We start from the raw sequence: 22,748 nt of genomic DNA on the forward strand, positions 1-22,748 counted from the left end.
TTAATTGGTGTGGGACAAAGAATTTAGTATGTGGTCAAGCTTCTATTTCAAATGCTCTTCGCTCTTTTCACCACCTTAGAATTTTCTTCTGATCTTCTATCCGTCTTTCATTTCAACTCTTTAACCCTCACCGATAAAGCCGCAAATTCATTTTATAATTTTATGTGTACACAGTGCAAGTATTTTGTTCATAAAAAGTGTTACAAAAATCAACAATAGCCCAGAAAAAGAATTTTTGAGACTCAGCCGTTTTAAGAGCTAGAGAGCTGAAATTTGGCATGGATGCGCATTAGGACCAGGAATGATGAAAAATGTTTTCAGATTTTCGGATGACCCTTTCTGAAGGGGGTCGTCTATACAAGACCAATATTGTTTTCGCGATATTGACATTATTTTTGTGATTGTGATGAAAATTTGCATGTGCACTGCAAAAAATCGACACTTTGTTTTTATGTTTCATCACACATACGCTCTTTGAATTCATTTGCTATATGATACAAATAAGATTTATGTTTGAATTATAGCTTATATTCGAATAAAATATTAAATTTATATGTTGACACATAGCTTTTATGATTTTCATTTTTGAAAGATTTCAAGAATTCAAAATGGCTGCAATTGGGATAAAAAATTACAAAAAACACTTCAAAAATTCTACCGTCTGTGGGAGTAGCGAACGGCCTTTCACAGATGATACTACGCTGGGACGGTAATCGTTTGCAGAGGTGAGTTTTTAATTCTATCGATTTGATTGATTCTATTTCTATTGAAATTATCTGCTTTCAGATCAAAATTATCAAACCTCCGACTTGGATTCTGGAAAAAAAGCTTGAAACGGACGGCTCAGGTGATGACCCGCCGATGATAGACAGCAGTCAAGGTGTTGAACTATAAAAAACACGTTTTAATTTGTGAAATAAATTTATCAGCATAAAAATCGAATTTATTAAACAAAACATCGTCTGCACAATTTTAAACGCCAGAAAGTAGACTCAAAAACGAGCTACAAACGAATATTTCACACATTTAAAACCTATGTGTGAAGTTTTATAATGTTCATGTTTTACATATACCACTGAAATATTTCCTAAACCTATGTGTGGCACATATTTTTTAATTGGCAGACAAATCGCAAAAATCTATATAGGCAGACACATACCCCTGATGTGTCGAATTTTTGCAGTGTGGAGATTTTGAGAGATGAGCACACGCTCATTTTTATTTAACCATTTATGATTCAAAAATAACCATTTTATGGTATTTCCTTCAGAACTGCCAATATGGTTATTTTTCAACAATTTATCACAGTAGAATTTCAACCATTTGTTTAGTTCTCCAATATAACCCAGAAAAAGGTTAAAAATTTAACCTCAAAGTGAAAATTTGTCTATCGAATCATCTTCGCCGTCTCATCAGTCTTGCAGCCCCGCATATTTTTTGTTTTGCATTTAATTTCTTCATCAAATCGTGAGATCAACAAGGAAATAAGGAAATTAGTAATCGTGAAGGAAATTAGTAATCGTGAAGGAAATTAGTTTGGAGGAACCAAATACGCATACGGTAATTGTTTATATTATTAATAATAATTAATTAATTATCTTTGATTTAAAAACAAATTGTTTTTCAGGATCCGGCAAACACTAAATTTTCCGAACCGTCACCTTATCATAGTCAGCAAACAGCGAAGTAATGCCTCGCTAGGTTTCCACCAAGGATAGTCGATGTGGCAACAGCACTTCCAGCGCAGTTAAGTTTGCCGTGGGGAAACTATTTACTATTTTTACTGCTACCGGATGTGGCTGCTGCTGGATTCCCTTCTCAAAGCGGATAAAAAAACTGGAAAATTGATTTATTGTAAATTTTTGTTGTTTAAGTAAGTATTTGATTTTATTTTAGCTTCTCGAAGATGTGTTTAAAGCAGTCTCTGTCAGCAAGCAGTTGACTGGTTCAACTGGTAGGAGTAGCCATTCCGTTATTAGGGCTAGGTCTCAACAGAGTGTCACCAAGAGCTTTCTACATGGTACCACAATTTCCGGAGTTGGACGGTTTGAAGCAGTTCCGAATCATGATACCGTCTATTCTAATAATTATGGTGCCAAGGCGGCCAAAGGTGGCCCAACTTGCTTAATGTTCCCGCGCCGAACCTCACTTGGTCCCAGTCAAGACTCTCGTCGACAGCCGAACAGCAAGCTTCAGGGAACAATCTGTAGCTTATTCTACAACAGCTGGCAAAAATAAAGTAACGTCCCAGAAGGACTTCGACTTCTGCTGTTTAAAAATGTAGGAAAAAAAATATTTAGAATAATAATATACTAAATACTATTACTAATCTTTCTTTATTTTCTTTTATATGTCGAAAAAACTGATTTTGCGAACGAAAAATGACGGTTTTTATTTAAAATTTTATGACAAATCCTCATGCATCGTTAAAAGCAGCTCATTTGAATTTCGGTTGAAAAATAACCATTTTTCAACTTCTCCTCCAGAATCGCATTCGGGTAAAAAATAACCATATTTGAACTTCTCCCCGAGAAGTCATTTTATGACTTCTCATAGAGAACTCATAAAATGACATTTCCCGGGAAAAGGTCAAAATGGTTATTTTTGAAACATAAATGGTTTAATAATTTCTAGCGTGCAATTGAATTTAGGTATTGCATTTTGGGTCAGGGGCAGTGCTCAAAACAGTCACCTTCATTGACAGAAAACGGGTTGAATGTGAGAGAAAAAGCTCTCCCTTTCATCTTCTTCGGCAGTCGATGAAATAATCTCCGTTTGGAGAGAGTGAGCTTCTTGTTGACTGTGAATGTCTTCTCTTTTGTTTCACCATTCGTTTCACACTCATTCCAGACGGCGGCAACGCTATTCAAACCGTATGGAGCACATCTCTCAGATTTCCCCTTTGTTTCCCCTCGTTTTGACAGATTTAAGCTTTTTTCTTCAGATTTAAGCTTTCGTCTCCTACACGCTATTTTTTTTAAACTCAAAATTAAGTAGTTTTGGTTCAAAACAGCACTTCGGTGGCTTCCCTCAACTTTGAGTTTGACTGGGCAATAGCAAAACTAAGTTCTGATAGGCACACCCATAGAAGAGGTTGCAAAAATCCAATGCCTTTTTAGCAAATCTCTGTGCCGATAATGCTCTGAAATGTGCACTGTGCCGAAGACGGTATGTTTGAAAAACCGTAACTGGCATAAGGACTCGGCTCCCAACCAAAATGATGACCACTACATTCAAGCGAAACAAGAAAAACATTTTATGGGATTTCCTTCCTATTGGATAATTCATCCCAGAAACAAGAAAATAAAAATTAAAACCACAGCGCTGTAGTGAGAATCGAACTAACATTACCTATTGTAGCGTCTTGCCAGTCCGACATTCTAACCAGTGTACTATTCGAGCTTCATGCAGGACGAGGTATATTTGTCATAGGCTTTCTGTTACCGATCAATCACAAAAAACGTACAACGGCGGCTTCCCGGCGTTTGGCCTCCTTTCAATGCATTCCTTTGTCTTAAGATGGAAACGGGAAAGGGAACGGGAAAGGGAACGGGAGTGAAGGAACGGGAAACCCATTGAATGAGAACTGTGCTTTGCTTACTGCCTGCTATTACATACACACGCTACATATACACAGCTGCTAAAGCCGGGCAGCTTGGCCGGTGTTGTTTGCCGGTAAATTGAAGGAATGTTTTTGTTGTTGCTTTTGCTACATACACACGCACAGCTTAGCCGAGTTTGCCGGTTGATTGAATTAGAAGGATGTTTTTGTTGTTGCTTTTGCTAGATTTACACGCACAGTGCTCGGTTCGCTGGCTGCCTGGTGTTGGCCGGTATTTATTTCCATCCTTCTTCGGCTTGTGATGCGGTTGGGAGGGACGCGAAAACGTTTTTATTTTGTTTCATTCAGACATACGCAATTCGGTTACGCTGGGAGGTTAATGCCGGTGGGCGCAAATCGAATCAGTGCCGGTCGCGTTATCTTCTTGTACCAATGATGCTATGAAATTGACTACACGCCATTGGCACAGAGGCTGAATTTTGGGTGCATACTCAATACTAAGTTCGGCAGCCGAACTAGAATTTATTCTTTTATTTTCGAGGGTAGCTGATTTTCAGGGAATTAAAGGATGATTAAAATTTGCTGTACCCGGATGTTGCTGTTCCGGTACATTGCATTGCAATTACAGAGCGGTGGAAAGTTTTGACATTCCCGGTCAAAGAAAACTTCCGGATGTTACTTCCCACGGGAAATATACAACATCCGGAAGTTTCCGGACATTCCAAGCCGCTCACCATATGATGACAATGACGGACAGAATTTTACGCTGACACGGTGAACATGCATTTCATTATGAAGTTCCTTCATAGTCTTCCGGTAATTGTTCCGGAAAGACAAAATTTTGCGACGTGTTCGTTGGTTGCTGTTCTGGTTCGGACTGAACTCGCTAAGTGTTTTCAGTCCAACAAAGAGAGTTCAATTTTTAGTTCATAGATCGAACTCAGCTTTGATCCCTCGCAGAAGGAAAAAAAAGGGATCAATTTTGAGTTCGCAGTTCGAACTCCGTTTTGATCCATCGCAAGGAGGTCATACTTAATTTTGAGTTAAAAAAAATAGCGTGTATCTTCTCAAGGTAAAAAAAGCTAAAATCTGAGGAAAAAAAGTTTAAAAACGAGAATCACGACCACTTATTTAAAAGATGTTGGTCACACGATACATAGACAAAACGTATAACGTTGCCTCCCTCTGACTCATTCGTTCCACAAAGTCGTGACAGAATCAAACGTTCAAAAATCATTCAATTGGATCCTCTTTGAATGTGTGAGCCAATCATATTCGCCTGTGCTACTTTACATGTACCGAAAAAAGTGATTAAAATTAATAGCGGCTAAACGGTAAACGATAGACACTTGATGTCTTCGAGACAATTTATCTACACAACAAAAACTTTCGTATTCTATTGAAAAACATCTTAAAAATTCATCTAGAAGGGAAAAAATGCCTATTTTCAATCAACTTATAGAGTTCGGCTGAGTTCGTACATTTTTATTAATGGATTAATTTTTAAAAATTATTAGCTTTCAGACGATGTAGGCGCACGAAACATTTATTTTCATTAGATGAATTGCAAACTGAGGCGTTTTCACCTAGAAAAAGTCAATAAATGAATGATAAATCACAACAACAGAAATAACTCAATAGTGATTGAATGTATACAAATAAACTAATGCAATCTAATGTTTCATTTTTACATCATTTAAAAGCTGATAACTTGAATAATTTAATCAAATAATAAGAAATACTCTTGAAGTAATTATTGGGAGCATTGAATTGGTATAAATTCTCTTGTCTTTATAATGTTGAACAAAGTTGGGTGTTCTAGCAATTTGAACATTTTTTATCAATACACTAATTTTCTGAAACTTATTCAAAAAAAAATTATTTAACCCTCTAGTGCCAAACCCGCCTTAAGACGGGGTCTACTAAAATCGCCATAAAACCAATTTTTTTTACTACAATAATTTTTATTTCCTTTTTCCGCAGAATCTTTCTAAATATGGTAAACTAACAAACCATACTAATGCAAATGACAAGCAGTTGTCAAAAGCAACAGCTAAGAAAAGTTAAAAAATATGAGAAACTAAAAATTGACCTATTTTTCAAAAAATGATCAATTTGGTAGCCTCAGAAATCAATGGTCAATGAGTTTAACGATATAAAAAATTATTGGCAGTAGGGGAGAATGAGGATATTTGATCCCTGGGGATACTTGATTCCTTAGCTATATCTCCAAAATGGAATGTCGTACAATGATCAAATGTTCTAGAAAAATGTGCCAAATCGAACGAAACTGCAATGGTTGAAGCTCAAAAAATTTTAACAAAATAAGTTTGAGGGTTATTGAACTTTGTTTGAAAAATTTCACAAAATGTGACTTGAAGATCTTTTTTCACCATTTTAAAATGTTCCTAACATGGAAATATTATAACAAAAATATTTATTCCAATACTTCAACCTTTTGAGTGTAAAATGAACTTCAAAATACAATATTTTCAAAGCGATGGAAAACTCCCAACTTTTTTCAGAAAAAGTTTTCTAAAATGTTGATTTTGGGTACAAATGATCCTGGTATATTCTTCTTCTCAATGGATCGTGGTCATTGCTGATTACGAGATTACTAATATTTATCCAATAGCTAATATTCATCCATCAATTATCTGAAGAAAAGGGCTAAAATAATTGATTTTCTCTTGTTTATAAAAAAATTGCGCTCGTAAGTATGCAATGTCTTAAAGGTTGAGAATAAGCTATAGAATTTTTTTTCTGACAATTATAGATTGGGAAATGAGAACAAACATGACTAAAATAGTCAATTAACATTCTTTTTTGGTTTTTTGTTTGATTTTTTCCATGGATTAGGGCTTCCTGAATAAAAGATCAAGTCTCCCCTAACATCAAAAACATCGCAGTTTTTTTACTCCCACGAAAATGCTTCTAGTTCATCTACGGGTTCAACTATCGTTCTAATTTTAGGAGCATAGAAAATTGAAATTACACGCTGTCAGAAAATGCAACAGTGTGAGTTGCTAAATTTTTCCAAAAAGATATAGTGAAAATAAGAAAAGGGGATCAAGTATCCCCACTCTACCCTAGGGTTAAAAAGTACCGTAATCCGGGGTAAGATTGATCACTTTTTTCAATATTTTTCGATTATTTTTTCTGTTAAGGGGAATGTGGTATGTTTAATATTTTTAAAACCAGTACTGGGCTCCTATGAACGTAAAACATGGTTGCAGAAATTTATTAGACTTCTTTAAACTTGATTTAAAAATCGATTTAGTCTCTGTTCAGAAGTTGATTCTTTGGGGTGACATTGATCAGTCTCTATTTTGACGGTTTTATCGAGATTTCTTGATCATAAAGAATACAAAAAACCATAATAATATAATTTTAAATGCTTGTTCATCAATTTGACCTAGTTTTTAACCTTTTCTTTTAAAAACATTTATAATCGAAAAAAGAACACTGATGCTGCATACATTTAGGGACAAAAGTTATAACAATTGCTAAATAGTTTTAGCTTCAAAATACAAATGAAATTTTACCTTCACACGTTCTTCTAGGCTCACCCACTATTACCATTTTTATTTTTTCTACAAAGTTAACCATTTGATAGGGTTCATAGCCATTTTTCCAATACGGGCTTACTCTTGGAAAATGTCCTTTATTTTTAAATATAAAAAGTTTATCACTAAATGCCTATAAAAATTTCACTACAACTACACAAATCCAAAGAAAAAAAGTTGTTCTTTCACATTCAACAACTCGTTTGCTTCTAAATGCTTTTTGGTATCATCAGGAGAGCTGTTTGTTTGCGAGCCTTGGAAAAGATAGATATTTTAAGATTTTGAAATAACATTTTTACTAGCAGAAAACAAATTTCAAATACAAACCAAATTTTGCCTATTTGATACTCAGTTAATGGGCTTTCAAACGTAGAAAACAGTTGTTGGCTAAAATTTCTTCTTCCGATGATAAACAATCGGCTGAAGTGCGAAGAGGAATGGAGCTTCCTCGCATTAACTAATAAAAGGCCACAACTAAACCAAAACTTGAATTTTCATCTTTGCATGTATTCGATTAGATAGATCATAAATTACTCACTTGTTCCTTGAGGTCATCAGTCGACACGTGATCGATGAGCTTCGACGCTCGGCTTGCCAGTTGGAAGAATGGCCGCATGCTTCGAATCCTTCAGCAACTGAGCCCGATGCAGGATGAAGGCCAGGTGAAATGCGCAGGTGAGTTGAAGAACGAAGAACAGGTTCCACCAAGCGTACGGTTCCACCGCGCTTCTTTATTGCCGCTGTCGACATACATCCGCTGCTTCGAGGTTGCCGTTTTCCTCGATCTCGAACCTCGGGCGACGAGCATTAACCAATTCGGAAACTGCAATTCGACTCCCACGCATAATCCGATCGAATAAAGTTCGCGCTGACAGCCTCGGCTGCACTGCACTTGGTGGCCCGCGGAGGGCTGTTAGATTTCAACCTTGGCACTGCAAACCCAAATGATTTCCCGTACGAAAAGTGCGGCTCCTCTGCCGGATGTGTGTGGCGAGATGAGGTTTGGAGGCGGCCAAATGACAGAAGTTGTGTTCCACCCCACACCCTTTATCTGGTGACTCTCCTGGTGAAGGGACCTTCCCTCATGCAACGCTGCTGACGCTCGGGCCCAATTAAACATGCGCGGACACCGATTCTTCAAAGGCCTTTTGCTGACGATCAGGTGGCCCAACCAGGTAACTAGCCACCTGACTTCCGGAGTTTTCTGGTGATGACTTGCCACGAGGAGAATATCAGCATTCGCCTGCAGCTGCTGGGATAGAGTAGCGAAAAAACAAAAAGAAGAAGCAGGAAAAGAAAAAAGCCCCAATACGGGGCTGTTGTGCTCAATCCCTTCGGCTTCTTACGCCGTGTTGCATGCTCCGAAGAAGTGGCGTTCTCTTACTGTTCCTCGTCCTCGCTTGTGCCGTTTTATCGGTTTTTTATGAGCGGTTTTTCAAACCGCAGACGGCTCACGGTTTATCCTTTTTGGATCCAGGAAACCCTCGGCCAGAACCTGTCCCAAAGACCACGAGGAATTAGTATCTAATTCTTACGAAGCTTTCATCGCACTCACCAGCAGCTGACCAGTCTTGGCGCAATCCGTTCCCAAATCCTGGTGCAGATTTCCGCTATTTAGCGCCCACCGATGGAATCTGGTGCTGGCTGTCCTTCGGGATCCAGGAATCACCGGAATCCGTTTTGCACTCCCACGAACCGCCACCACTTCACGTCACGACTTCTTTTATTTTTCCTTTTTCTTTTTCTCTCGTGCACCGTGAGAAATATTGTCGTTACAGGGAAAAACTGTAAAATCAGTTGAGCGACAATGGATTTTTCTCGGAGTAGGTAAGTTAAACCTAACGTCGGAAGTAGTGCGCTGGATGGCGGGTCACCGTACGATTCCAGCGCACTACTTCCGACGTTAGGTTTAACTTACCTACTCTGAGAAAAATCCATTGTCGCTCAACTGATTTTACAGCGCTGGACTGGCGACACAATATCGTTATCGTTTTCTATATTTTTCTTGTGACATTTCTTCCAAAACCAGGGGTATCCCGAACTGGCGTAAAGTGTTTACACTGAGGGGATTTTTATTATGTGTTTTTGGTTTTGAGTTTATGATCTGATTACGAATACATGACTAATCCAAAATAACTGTTACACAGTTTTCAAAAATTCAAACTATAGACTTAGTTATTGATGATTATTTGGCACAATTTCATGTTGATCAAAGCTACCCCGGTGATCAATGTTACCCCGTTTTACGGTAACCGCCATTCTGGATTGATTTTTTTAGAAGAAAAGATTCCAAAGTCAGGTAGGAGAGATGAAACAGTTAGGTAGGAGAGATGAACCCCGCTTAAAGGTGGGGTTGGAAAAGTATGACAGCAATTCGAAAAATATGTACAATATTTACTATTAGTATAAGTTGAAATATCTCAGTTATTTGTGGAAAAATTTCATCAAAAACTATTTAAAAATAGAACTATTGGCCAGGGTTTATTTATTTCAAAATTTAGGAGAAATTGGTTTAAGTTTATAGAAACTACAATCGAAAAAATACTGAAAGTGAATTTCTTTAGTTCCTATGCAATTGTCAAAATTTCTGTCTCATCTTAAAAGTTTTTCGTTCTTACGGGCGCAATTTTTTATAAACAAGAGAAAATCAATTATTTTAGCCCTTTTCTTCAGATAATTGATGGATGAATATTAGCTATTGGATAAATATTAGTAATCTCGTAATCAGCAATGACCACGATCCATTGAGAAGAAGAATATACCAGGATCATTTGTACCCAAAATCAAAATTTTAGAAAACTTTTTCTGAAAAAAGTTGGGAGTTTTCCATCGCTTTGAAAATATTGTATTTTGAAGTTCATTTTACACTCGAAAGATTGATGTATTGGAATAAATATTTTTGTTATAATATTTCCATGTTAGGAACATTTTAAAATGATGAAAAAAGATCTTCAAGTCACATTTTGTGAAATTTTTCAAACAAAGTTCAATAACCCTCAAACTTATTTTGTTTAAATTTTTTGAGCTTCAACCATTGCAGTTTCGTTCCGTTTGGCACGCGTCTGTTCCCCAGGTTAGGGGCGGCGTGCAACAACAACCGAGCGTCTGTTCTCCAGGTCAGGGGCGGCTCAAACAGCGTCTGTCTTGCAGCAAGCGGCTGAATTTATGAAATGCGGCTCCCGGCAGCTAAGTCCAAGATGGCAGCCCCATCGCGGGATAGGGACTTTAGGCTACAACCTACTGCTCCCGATTTGAAATTGTTACGGAATCCGAAAGAAATGACCGACCTGGAACTTTGGCGACGACTTTTAGCATGAAAACACGGACACGAATTGGAACTTGGAATGTTTTAACCCTTGCTCAACAAGGAAAGCTGGCTCAACTTGCTAGAGAAGCTAGCCGCCTCAAGCTTGAAATTCTGGGACTGAGCGAAGTCCGTTGGCCTAACACTGGAGAACACAAGACACAGTCCGGCCAAGTCCTGCTTTACTCTGGCATACGAGAAGAACATGCTACTCGGGAACGAAGAGTTGGGTTCCTGTTGTCCTTACAATAGTCCAGTGTTATGCGCCAACTGACGTTGCCGATTTGTAGGAGAAAGAGCAGTTTTACAGTCAACTGAACAGCGTGGTAGAGAGAATTCCGAAGGGTGACATTCAAATCCACTTAGGCGACTTCAACGCAAAGATTGGCTCCGATAATCAAGACCTTGAGCGCATCATGGCGCCATGGCCTAGGACAGATGAGCGAAAACGCAGAGCTGTTTGTAGAATTTTGTGGCAACAACAACATGGTGATCGGTGGATCGCTCTTCCCCCATCGACCAGCACATAAGGTCACTTGGGTATCCCGAGATTGCCGAACAGAAAATCAAATTGACCACATCTGCATCAGCCGAAAATGGACAAGGAGCCTTCTTGATGTTCGCAACAAACGAAGCGCAGACATTGCATCTGACCATCACCTCGTCCTTGGCGAGATACGACTGAGAGTTGCGCGTGTCCAACGGCGCGAGGAAAAAGTCGGGTGTCGATACGACGACCGCCGGTTGGAGAATCCAGAGGTGAAAAGGGCATACGTTGAACAGCTAGAATCCCGAGCCTCGGAGCTGCCGACAGACGGAACAGTCGAAAAACAGTGGTGTGGAATCAAGAATGCCTTTATCACGACGAGCCATGGTACTCTCGGTAAAGTTTGTGGAAGAAGAAGTGAATGGATGTCGGATGAAACTTGGAGGATGGTCGATGATCGGAGAAAGGCGAAAGTCGGAATTGGGCAGGCATGTACCGGGTCAGCCAAAGCAGCCGCCCGCTTACGATATGCGGAGCTGGAAAAGGCAGTTAAACGAGCTTGTAGACGAGACAAGAGAGCCTGGACAAACTCCCTAGCCGAAGAGGGGGATAGAGCCGCCGCCAATGGAGATATCCGATTACTTTATGACATTTCTCGCCGCCTCAGTGGTGCAAGGACTAATGCAAGAATGCCGCTGAAAGACCGAGCAGGTCAGTTATTGACCGATCGAACAGATCAGCTCAAACGATGGACTGAGCACTTCTAACAACTCTTTCGAGTCACGAATAGCGATGGTTAACAGAACCCGCAGCTTGAAGCGCCAACAGTAAGTCACATAAATGGCGTCAACTCGGAAGCGGCAATCAAAAACATGAAATCCAACAAAGCACCTGGGATCGATTGCATCCCTGCTGAAATGCTGAAAGCCGACCCTGCCTTGTCAGCACAAATGTTGCACCGTCTTTTCGCTGACATCTGGGATACTGCATCATTCCCGGCCGATTGGATGCAGGGTATCCTCGTAAAGGTCCCGAAGAAAGGAGACCTGACAGAGTGCGGTAACTGGCGAGACATAACGTTGATCTGCACAACCCTCAAAGTACTCTGCAAAGTGATCCTGAACAGGATTCAGGAGAAAATCGACGCTACACTCCGACGGCAACAAGCTGGATTCCGATCCGGACGATCATGTGTGGACCACATCACAACGCTACGAATCATACTGGAACAAATCAACGAATTCCAGGACTCTCTTCTGCTGGTGTTCGTTGATTTCGAAAAAGCATTCGACCGACTCAACCATGAAAACATCTGGGCGGCTCTAAGGCGACGAGGGGTCCCAGAGAAACTAGTCCATCTCATCGAAGCACAATACGAGGCATTTTCGTGCAAGGTCTTGCACGACGATGTCTTGTCCGAACCAATCCCGGTAACTGTTGGAGTGAGACAAGGATGTATTTTATCACCGCTACTTTTCCTAATCGTAGTGGATGAGATTCTGACTGGATCGATCGACTGTGCACCGAACCGAGAATTGCCGTGGAATCCTTCAAAAATGGAGCATCTGAACGACCTTGACTTGGCTGACGATATTGTTTTGCTCGCCCAAACGCAACCGGATATGCAGAGCAAACTCGACGACCTCACCGAAAGTTCCAAGGCAGCAGGTCTCAAAGTCAATGTCGGAAAGACAAAGTCGATGGAGATCAACACAGGAAATCCCTCCAGTTTCATGGTAGCTGGGCAACAAGTTGAGAAAGTGGAGTGCTTCCAGTATCTTGGCAGCCAGATAACGCCTGATGGTGATACCAGGAAAGACATCGAAACCCGGATCAGAAAGGCCCGATTTGCGTTTGCGAGTCTCCGAAACATCTGGCGGTCACGCCAGATCTCTCTACGAACAAAAATCCGAATCTTCAACTCAAACGTCAAACTGGATCGGGCAACTGGATCTCGAATGAGGAACTACATCGCCGGTGTCATCAAAGGGCGCTAGAAATCGAGATTCGGGAACGTAAGTGGAGATGGATTGGGCACATGCTGCGAAAAGATGAAAACGAGATTTGCAGAGAGGCGCTAGATTGGAATCCAGAAGGTCATCGTAGAAGAGGCAGGCCCAGAAACTCGTGGGCCGCTGAAATCCGAACTGTCGACGAGAATCTTGACTGGGACCAGGTGAAGACGCTGGCTCTGGATCGTCAACAGTGGAGGTCTTTTACCACGGCCCTATGCACCGGAGGATCGGCGCGGGATCATTAAGTAAGTAAGTTAAAAGTTTTTCGCAGAATAAACCTTGTTTGTAATAAAAAAATGGGTTCTAGAGGATTAACAAAAACTGAAAAATTCTCATTTTATTTTTTTTTTTATTCAATTTCTGTGATGTCCTCGACAATTTTTTTAATTGCACGATCAACAGATCTATTAAATGAATCAGGTGTATACACGAAGTATTTTTAAAAATATTTTTTATCTCCCTTCTATGTGAATCAATCATTTATTTTTAAATAGAATATGAAAGATCTTGTTGCGTAAATAAATTCTCTCAAAGACATCAAGTTTCTATCGTTCACCGTTTAGCCGCTATTAATTTGATAGCTTTGCGCCGGGAACTACGCGTAACTTTTCTCAAACGGATTCCATTCATTCAAAATCGAAATGACTGAATTTGCATCGAAGCTCACAGTCATGTCCTCGAAGTGACTGTGACCGTAGGCCAAAACGAATGGGAAGATGAGCGAAAGAAAATTGTAAACGCTGTCAGTCAGAGAGAGCTTTTTGAGTAAGAGAAGGCAATGAAGGAAACGAAAACGGAAGACTCTGAATGGAGAGAAATTTCACATTCACGCAAGGCTGTCGATAGTTTTAAGCTCTGGTCAGGGGCCAGGGGTCGGCAAAAGGGGTCGTCCATATGAACTTTTCACTGTTTTTGCAATATTGACGTTATTTTACATCGGATTCAGATAAAAATTGATACACGAGAATTTTTAGGGACGGTCAATCGATTTCAGGTTTTAGATTTTGTATGAGGGGCCGGAAAAAGGGGTCGTCCATATTAACTTTTCACTATTTTGGCGATATAGACGTTATTATACATCGGATTCAGATGAAAATTGGTACACGAGAGTTTTGAATGACGTGCAATTGATCTTCGATATCAAATTCAATGTAAAGGACCGGCAAAAGGGGCCGTCCATATTAACTTTTTAATATTTTTGTGATATTGACGTTATTATACATCGGATTGAGAATAAAATTTGCGCTCGGATATTTTTAGGGACGGGCAATCGATTGCCAGTAATAATTTTTTTGTGAGCGGCCAGTTAAAGGGGTCATCCATATTAACTGTTTGCTATTTTTGCTTTCTTGACTTCATTATACATCGGATTCAGATGAAAATTGGTAAACGGAAGTTTTAAATGACGTGCAATCGATTTCAGGTATCAAATTTGGAGTAAGGAGCCGATAAATGGGGTCATCCATGTTACCTTTTCAATATTTTTGTGATATTGAGGTTATTATACATCGGATTGAGGTGAAAATTTGCACATAGGAATTATTAAGGGCGATCCATTAATTCTAACTATCCAATTTTGGGTCAGGGGTCCGCCAAAAGGATTGTCCATATTATTGCTGATCCACTCTTTTTTTCTATTTCTGCGATAGCTGATTTGGGCTCCCGTAGGGTACCACTGTAAAAAAAATTACAGTATTCAAGAAAAAAATGAGCATTGTTCTACATAAGGATTATTTATCGACTGAAATTAAATCGGATGAACAAGCGGAAAACATTTAAAGATGATTTAATAAAAAGTTGTCAAACAAACATGTATACCAAATATTATTATCGGATTATCTATTGTTTATAAAACAAAAAATTGTGTTTGCCTTGAGCTTGGTCAATCAGCGGTCGAAATCACGGAAAAATGAATAATAAAAAAAACTGTTTGCGATGGGGTCAATCAGCGGACAAATTCACGAAAAAAAAGAAAACGCTGTAGTTGTTTAAATAAGTTTAGAGTTCGACGACACGGTAGCGATCATTCATTGAATGTTGGATTTCGTGCTATGTTTTGCAGTCGGAGTTATCCGTATAAAGTTTAACTGAAAAGCGGTTAGCGTGTAGAAAACCGACAGATTTTATACTGATTGACAGTTCGCACAAGTTTCGCAGTTATGAGTGCGCAGTCCAATTTTTTGCGATGCGAATGGTATTATTTCCTATAATAGATCATTATCCGTACACAACTCCTTTTTTTAACTTCTCATATACGATTTGTTACATTTTAACGACAACATAATTGAATTCGACCAGCATATAAAGTATCAAAGACGCATTTATCGCATCAAAAATCTTCGTCATGCCAAATTCGTTAATTCTCAGGCTATGGAAAAATGTGTTTTCAATAGTGTTCAATATTTTTTGTTTTGTCTGGGATTTTAACGCTCGTAATTAATTCAATCTCAATGAATACTAAGAATAATAATATTTCATTCCGATGACTTCATGTTTTGTCCTCTCTTGCAAAATAATGAATTGAAGATTGATTCAAGAATTTACTTCTTAACTTTTCAATGAAATTAGTGAGTAAGAGTGAATTTTTTAACTGTGTTTACTGCTCCGGCTAGCCTACCGCACGGAAGGCTACCGTCGCTCGATTAGAAATTTTCCCAGTAACCGCAATAACGATTCACTGTTTTTGTGATGTTGACGTTATTATGCAAGGGATTGATTTGAAAATTTGCACACGGGAATTTTTAGGTAAGAACAATCGATTTCGAAGTTTGTAAAAGAGGCCAGCGAAACAAGTTTAATTTTTTTAAGCAACAATCGAGTCGAAATTTATACACGGGTGTTGGGACGGTTAATTGATTTCTGATTTCAATATTTGAATCAAACGACAATAAGGGGGTCTTCCGCATTAACTGATAAATTTGTTTTTGCAATAATTTTGTATCGCATCGAGACGAAAATTCATATACGGGGGTTTTTTGGCACGGTCAATTGATTCCTGATTTCAAATTTAGTAGCATACGACAGAAAAAAATGTTCGTCCATATTACGGGTTCAACATTTTTGTAATTATTGCCTAACAATGCATTTGGAAATGCATCTCACAATGCCTGGCAATTGACACTGTTTCAAACTGTTCATGACATATTTTAAATTAAATGTGAAACGGAGTTCGTATGGGATCAGCTAGTTTTGTAATAAATTTGAGTCCCTGATGAAGATCCAATAAGGATCGAAACGTTAGATATGTAAAAATAAAGCCGTTTTACTAAAAAACTTGATACTTCAAACCGAGAAGCAACCCACTAAAAGTATATTAAACAGTCGTTCCAAAAAGGGAATCACATCATGGCTGGATAATTGAACAGCTTAGAACAACGAAATCCAATTTTAAGAATTACGCCGACTACAATCGAAAAATTGCCAATACAACAAACAGCAAAAATTGTCTAATATCGTGCAGAAAAAACGGTATTTTCCCCACCTACATCCAGAACTCTGTTTATGAATTCTAATTATGCTGTGATTCTGAGGACTTTTGATTTTAAAATGAGTTGATTTACAGTACGTCGTCAGAGAGATGTCATGTATAATTTTATCTTTTTTTTCATTTTCAGTGTTTCCCAGATGGTGCCAAGTAATTATAAATTTTCTCCCAAATTTGTATCGCATACACTTTTTTTTCTTAATTTTCTAACACATTCACATTCATCACTCCAGATACGAGGGCGAATTCATGCAAGGCTGGTTCCACGGACACGGAGTCTTCTGGCGTTCAGATGGTATGAAGTACGAAGGCGAATTCAGGGGAGGTCGTATTTGGGGTCTGGGACTAATCACGTTCAGCGATCAGAGCCATGGATTTCCCCGCAACGAAGGCTTTTTCCAAGATTGCCGACTAGTGCGAAAAAAGCGTTGCCCCGAAGTAATCCAGCGGGCTCAGAAGGTAGCGCTGATGGCAAGGGCACAGTGTGATCAAGGAAACTAATGTCGTTTCTTTTTCTTGTGGTTAACGATTATTGCCATAGTAAACATATGTACAACGAATGCAATCGGATGTGAAATGCTAGAAGTTATTTTAGTTTGTAAATGTTACTTTTTATTTCGTCAAAGCTGTTGTAGACCAAAAATAAGAAATAAAACATCAATAAATTCTTAGCGATGACGTCTTTTAAACAGATTATTTTTCTGTTAAATATTCGTTAGCAACAAAAACCTAACAACTCTACAAGCCATTATTTATCTGCATCCTTGGAGTGCTCTCCCGATCCGACCAAAAACCACTGAAGGCGCGCTGCGACCGCTGCAGTTCTAACCAAGCGTTTGTGGTCGTCTAGCGCCTTCTGAAGATCCAGCAGCACATCCTGTTTGTACGGAAGCAACAAGAACGGTGGATATTTGGTCACGTTTAGCAAGCACTCTAGAGCAACAAGTCGTATTTTCTGAAATGAGACAAGTAGTTTTAAAATGTTTAGTTAAAGTGTTATGTTTCAGATTTAAAAAAAATCACTACAGTGAGCGTAATAAGAATCTGTTAAAATATGAATGATTGAAAATCACCAAAATTTTCTTCTACAATTTGTTTTGAGTTGTTTAACGGATAAATCAAGCATAAGTTTAGTGTTTTCGGATGTTGTAATTGGCGTTGAGGACCAATTCTAGAAATTTACTTTGTAAAAGTGAATATTAAGGCTTCTACGAATTATTTGAATAGATAACTGCATTTTAAGGAAATTTTTAGATTTCCAAAGTTTTTAAAAGGGGGTTTTAAGAGATGCTCTTCTAGAACTAAGGAATTTGATATTTGAGCAGTAATTATTAACCAAACTACTTACTTTCTTCATTAAAATGACGTTAAATGATGAAACAAACATTCTGGGTTTATTTTGTACCAGAAAAAACAGGTTGGAATTCAAAAACTTAGATTTTTTCAGTAAACCTAACTTTTTCCAGTTTCAAGTCATAGATGGCAGCACTGTTTTGCAGTTAAAACCAAATTAAGTCTCAATATAGATTTTCCAGGATTATTTAGGCCCATATTCATCATTTCGAGGTAGTTTTCCAGCACAGTATTGTTGGAGTTCACGCTGCAGAAAGCTTTTTGGATTTGAAAAAAATCACCAGCACAAGAAAATTCTATAGAAATCGCATTTCTGGGTTCATGTCTGAAATATTGCCCCTCGCGTAACTTTTGATCTCATCGATAGAACTTTTCGAAAACTTCAGACATGCTAGCTTTATATTTTAACAATCACTCTGCAAAATTTCAATAAAAAATGTTGCGTAGTTTCAGAGATATTGCAGAGTGAATGAAAAAAGTCCAAATAGTCCGATTTTCGTAGAATGACTGTTTCTCAGGCCACACAAACTCCAGAAAGCTCAAATTTAGTGATATAATTGTGATAGTTGATCTATCTAACGCAAAAAATTTGTTCAAAAAATGTAATCAGAGTAAAAAGTTATGGAAGTTCAAAGTCGAAGTGACAGTGCGCGTGCTTCCAATTTCTATATAATTATGAACGGTACTGTACCACCGCAAAATCCTGCTCATCTCAACTCCCGATTCAATATCAAATCATACCAACAATACTGCTAGTCGTCTGGTCCATCAAGCTCCATCAGAAAGTACATTTTTTTTCTGATTTTGTGATCTTAGAATTTCCAAGGCGGTCTCACGGAACCAAGTTCTTATTTCTCGACCAAATCATCCAGCACACCTGAATTAATCCCAGATATTCGAAAATGGGCATCTATTTGGTTTAATTCCAAGGTAGTACTGCCATCTATGACTTGAAACTTGAGCTTGAGCTTGTTATCAACTACGGTCCACCTACGGCTCCTCCTAGCCAATGGCATAATGGTTGCACTCCGTGATTGGTTCGAAATAATCAACATTGCACAATGAACCAAGTGAAAAATTGCTGGGATCAAGCAACACAATCTCACTGTACAGTTTTGAGAATTTCAGACTTTAATATGAACCAGCAACGACGCCGGCCAAGTCCGTGTAGTCGATAAGAGGAAGGGAAGTGCAGCACATGTGATGATTTGTTTTGCGGAGGCCGGCTGTACGCCATCCCTCCACAAATCTCACGCTGAGTGTTAAGGGGGTAAGGGTAATGTGGCTAGGAAATCACCTTGGTAAGTGAGAACCACTTCATTGAAACCTGCGCTCCTAAGTGCTAAAACTACTAAGGTTTTTTGGAAAACTGATGTTTTTTTTTCTCACGATTAAAATTGAAAGCAAAAAATGCATAATATTTGAAGTAAACTGATATTGTTATCGTTTTTAATGAATAAATACTGAAAATGAAATTTCATATGAGAATTGCGAGTCGAGATGCACAAATTTTACGTTGAAAATAAATACCCATTTTGACTTTTTATATTAGACTTCGTGGCTTGCTAATGTTACCTTATCTAAAAAAAATTATTGATCCATCTGAATATCCATCTTTAATATTATCGAATCAAAACCCAAATTTCATCCCATCATAATTCGTGAAAGACACATAAATTATATTTGTTTTTTGTCTATTTTCCTCTATTCTTGTCATTTCTATGGTTTTTGGCAAAGGATACGTTTTTGAGAAAGCATAAATGTCAGTATTTACTTTAACAATTGTTTTTTAAAATGATTTTCAAATATTTCTTTTCACTGAAACAAACCAACTTTTCAATAAATTATATTATGTACATAAGTAAATATTAAAAAAAAAAGATAAGAAACGTAGAAATATTCTTACGTATAAGTATATTATTTTAATTCTGTAAACCCTGGTTTTTGCGGAAATCTGGTTACAAAATCGCCTAGGCCAAACCACAACAAATGTCACTTCATTCCACGATGCAATGACTAACTCTACCGGAACGTCAAAAATTTAAATTTTTTAGGGACAGCTTCAACAAATTTTAGAAAGGGCAAAATATGTTAACAAAAAAAATCAAAAATCTGCAAGTCAGAAATCAAAAAGTTGACAATTTACAAATTCAGATAGTCATGAACATCATAAGACCAGGCATATGGGAAAAAGAAAGTAAGAAAACCCTAAAATCGGAAGGCACTTCATAACATCGCCCATCTTTCGAATTCGTTGTTGATTGAAAACCTTCATCTAAGTGCACTTGTTTGTGGATTGTAAAAAAAAATTACAAAAAGTGATGAAAATGCATTTTTTTTTTAAATCATACATACAAATTGGGAGATCTGAATCAGTCCCAAATCATTTTAAAATCAAATCAATCATTATAAACGAAATTTAAAAATATATGAGACACATGTTTGATTCCTTTTCAAGATCTGAGAATTTTATTAGGAAAAATGGCCTTTTCCAAAAATCGAACCACTGCGAGCGACCTCTAACCACCATTTTTCTGAGTCGCCGCTTTATAAAAGTTTGTTTTAACACCCTAAGAAATCGTTTGAAAGTTGGCCCCTAGGATCACAAACATCGTGCCATTTAAGACCACTTAATTCATTGAAACTTGTTTAAAAGTCGTTCAGTAGTATTTTCAAAATTTAATAAAATAAACAAGAGAAGAACTGTAAACTTAGCTTTGCATTCTCGAAATTTTGAAGCTCAGAACTCCTTGGACTCCTATTTTCCATGTACCTTCTGCCGAATGTCCAGCTGCTATTCTTGCAGATAGCTCCATCATTATCCCACTTGCCATCCATTCGGATCTTCCGGAGCCGCGAATCCTAGTGAAACTTGATGTGAGGCAATTGGAAACCATTTTCCGGTAAATAATTGATTTTTTTCACTGAAATTTCAAAATTTTCCAAGTTTGAATCTGCCAGATGAGAAAAACACGTCTTTCTTGGCACACGCCTACTTCACTCCTTCTGCTGCCATCTATGACATGAAACTAGAGAAATAGTGTTTGACTATTTAAAAACATTTGTATTTTTGGAATTTTTTAAATTGGAATCCTGTTTTTTAATTCAAATTAAGCCTGAAATCTATGTTTCGTCATTTTGCATCATACTAATGAATGTTAATGAAGAAATCAAGCAGTTTGATAAAGTATTATAACTGAAATATCAAATTCCTAAACGCTCTTAAAACCCCCTTTTAAAACCAATGAAATTCTAGAAAACTTCTTAAAATTCAGTTATCTATTCAAAAAGTTCGTAGAGCATTATTATTCACTTTTACACAGTAAATTTCTTGAAATAATTTTGTTTTCGTTGAAAATCACAAGTGGAACTATTCTTATTTCGCACCCTTTTTTCATATTATTAGTCCTCAACGCCAATTGCAACGTCCAAAAAAAGTAAACTTATGCTTGATTTATCTGTTAAACAACTCAAAACAAATTGTAGAAGAAAATTTTGGTGATTTCAAATCATTCATATTTTAACAAGCAAAACAGTGGTACTATTCTTATTTCGCTCACTGTATATTATAAGTAAAGGTTGTTTGCTACGAAGCTACACCACTAAATTACCCTAATGTTTTTTCATGCGGTATGAAATCCGTCATTAACGTATAGGAAAACAACATTTTCGCTCGAAAAACGTGTTGATTCGCGAGAGCCGTGTAGAAGAACTGTAGATAAGGCAAAAACCTCGATTTAATACACTTAACAGTGGATTGTAGCCTTTCTTACAGCCTGTAAATTATATTTGGATACATATGACACAAAATAATAAACAAATGATAGATTTAAAAATTCTGAACTATAATTCCTAAAGAATTTCGAACGCAGTAAATCTAAAATCAATTTTGAAAATTAAGATAGGATTTTATAGGATAAAAGAATTTCGAAAATCATAATTTTCATATAAATAACATAATTTACAACTAATTGGAGATTTTTGAATAACTGGATTCTGTAACATCTTGCATGATCCCGTTTCTATGACATTATCATTATAATTTCATTCCTCTTATTGGAGTCACAGGTATTGGTAACTTAAAAATGGAGGAGATATAAAAATTAAGAATACAATTTCAAAAAGATGCCCAACCATGTGTTACAAATAATTCAATCCCTCAAATGGAGGAAGCGGATATCTAAAAAAAAATAAGTAAAATTAAAATTGTTTTGAATGTTTTCAATTTTGTCCATTTTGCGATTTTGTCAATATTGTCAATTTTATAAATTTTGTCCATTTTGTCAATTTAGCAATTTTGTTAATCTGGTCGATTTTGTCAATTTTGTCGATTTTTTCAATTTTGTCAACTTTGTCAATTGAAATCTGAATCTGAAATCTGAATCTGAAATCTGAATCTGAAATCTGAATCTGAAATCTGAATCTGAAATCTGAATCTGAAATCTGAATCTGAAATCTGAATCTGAAATCTGAATCTGAAATCTGAATCTGAAATCTGAATCTGAAATCTGAATCTGAAATCTGAATCTGAAATCTGAATCTGAAATCTGAATCTGAAATCTGAATCTGAAATCTGAATCTGAAATCTGAATCTGAAATCTGAATCTGAAATCTGAATCTGAAATCTGAATCTGAAATCTGAATCTGAAATCTGAATCTGAAATCTGAATCTGAAATCTGAATCTGAAATCTGAATCTGAAATCTGAATCTGAAATCTGAATCTGAAATCTGAATCTGAAATCTGAATCTGAAATCTGAATCTGAAATCTGAATCTGAAATCTGAATCTGAAATCTGAATCTGAAATCTGAATCTGAAATCTGAATCTGAAATCTGAATCTGAAATCTGAATCTGAAATCTGAATCTGAAATCTGAATCTGAAATCTGAATCTGAAATCTGAATCTGAAATCTGAATCTGAAATCTGAATCTGAAATCTGAATCTGAAATCTGAATCTGAAATCTGAATCTGAAATC

General features: G+C 37.4%; 2 protein-coding genes across 3 annotated transcripts in view; one reads left to right on the plus strand and one right to left on the minus strand.

Moving 5' to 3' along the window:
* The window catches only part of LOC129754812 (MORN repeat-containing protein 4 homolog), a 32,733-nt gene extending 15,626 nt beyond the window's left edge, over positions 1–17,107 (plus strand). For both annotated transcript variants that reach the window (XM_055751056.1, XM_055751057.1), the window contains exons 3-4: positions 16,549–16,568; positions 16,652–17,107. In XM_055751056.1, the coding sequence (XP_055607031.1) occupies positions 16,549–16,568; positions 16,652–16,919 (288 nt within the window). In that variant the 3' untranslated portion in view covers positions 16,920–17,107. The remainder of the gene's footprint in view (positions 1–16,548; positions 16,569–16,651) is intronic.
* LOC129754800 (MMS19 nucleotide excision repair protein) overlaps positions 16,587–22,748 on the minus strand; it is a 36,788-nt gene continuing 30,626 nt past the window's right edge. The window contains exon 5 of the mRNA XM_055751043.1: positions 16,587–17,373. Coding sequence (XP_055607018.1) covers positions 17,167–17,373 — 207 coding nt within the window. The 3' untranslated portion in view covers positions 16,587–17,166. The remainder of the gene's footprint in view (positions 17,374–22,748) is intronic.

This window comes from Uranotaenia lowii, chromosome 3 (genome assembly GCF_029784155.1).
Source record: "Uranotaenia lowii strain MFRU-FL chromosome 3, ASM2978415v1, whole genome shotgun sequence".
NCBI lineage: Eukaryota > Metazoa > Arthropoda > Insecta > Diptera > Culicidae > Uranotaenia > Uranotaenia lowii.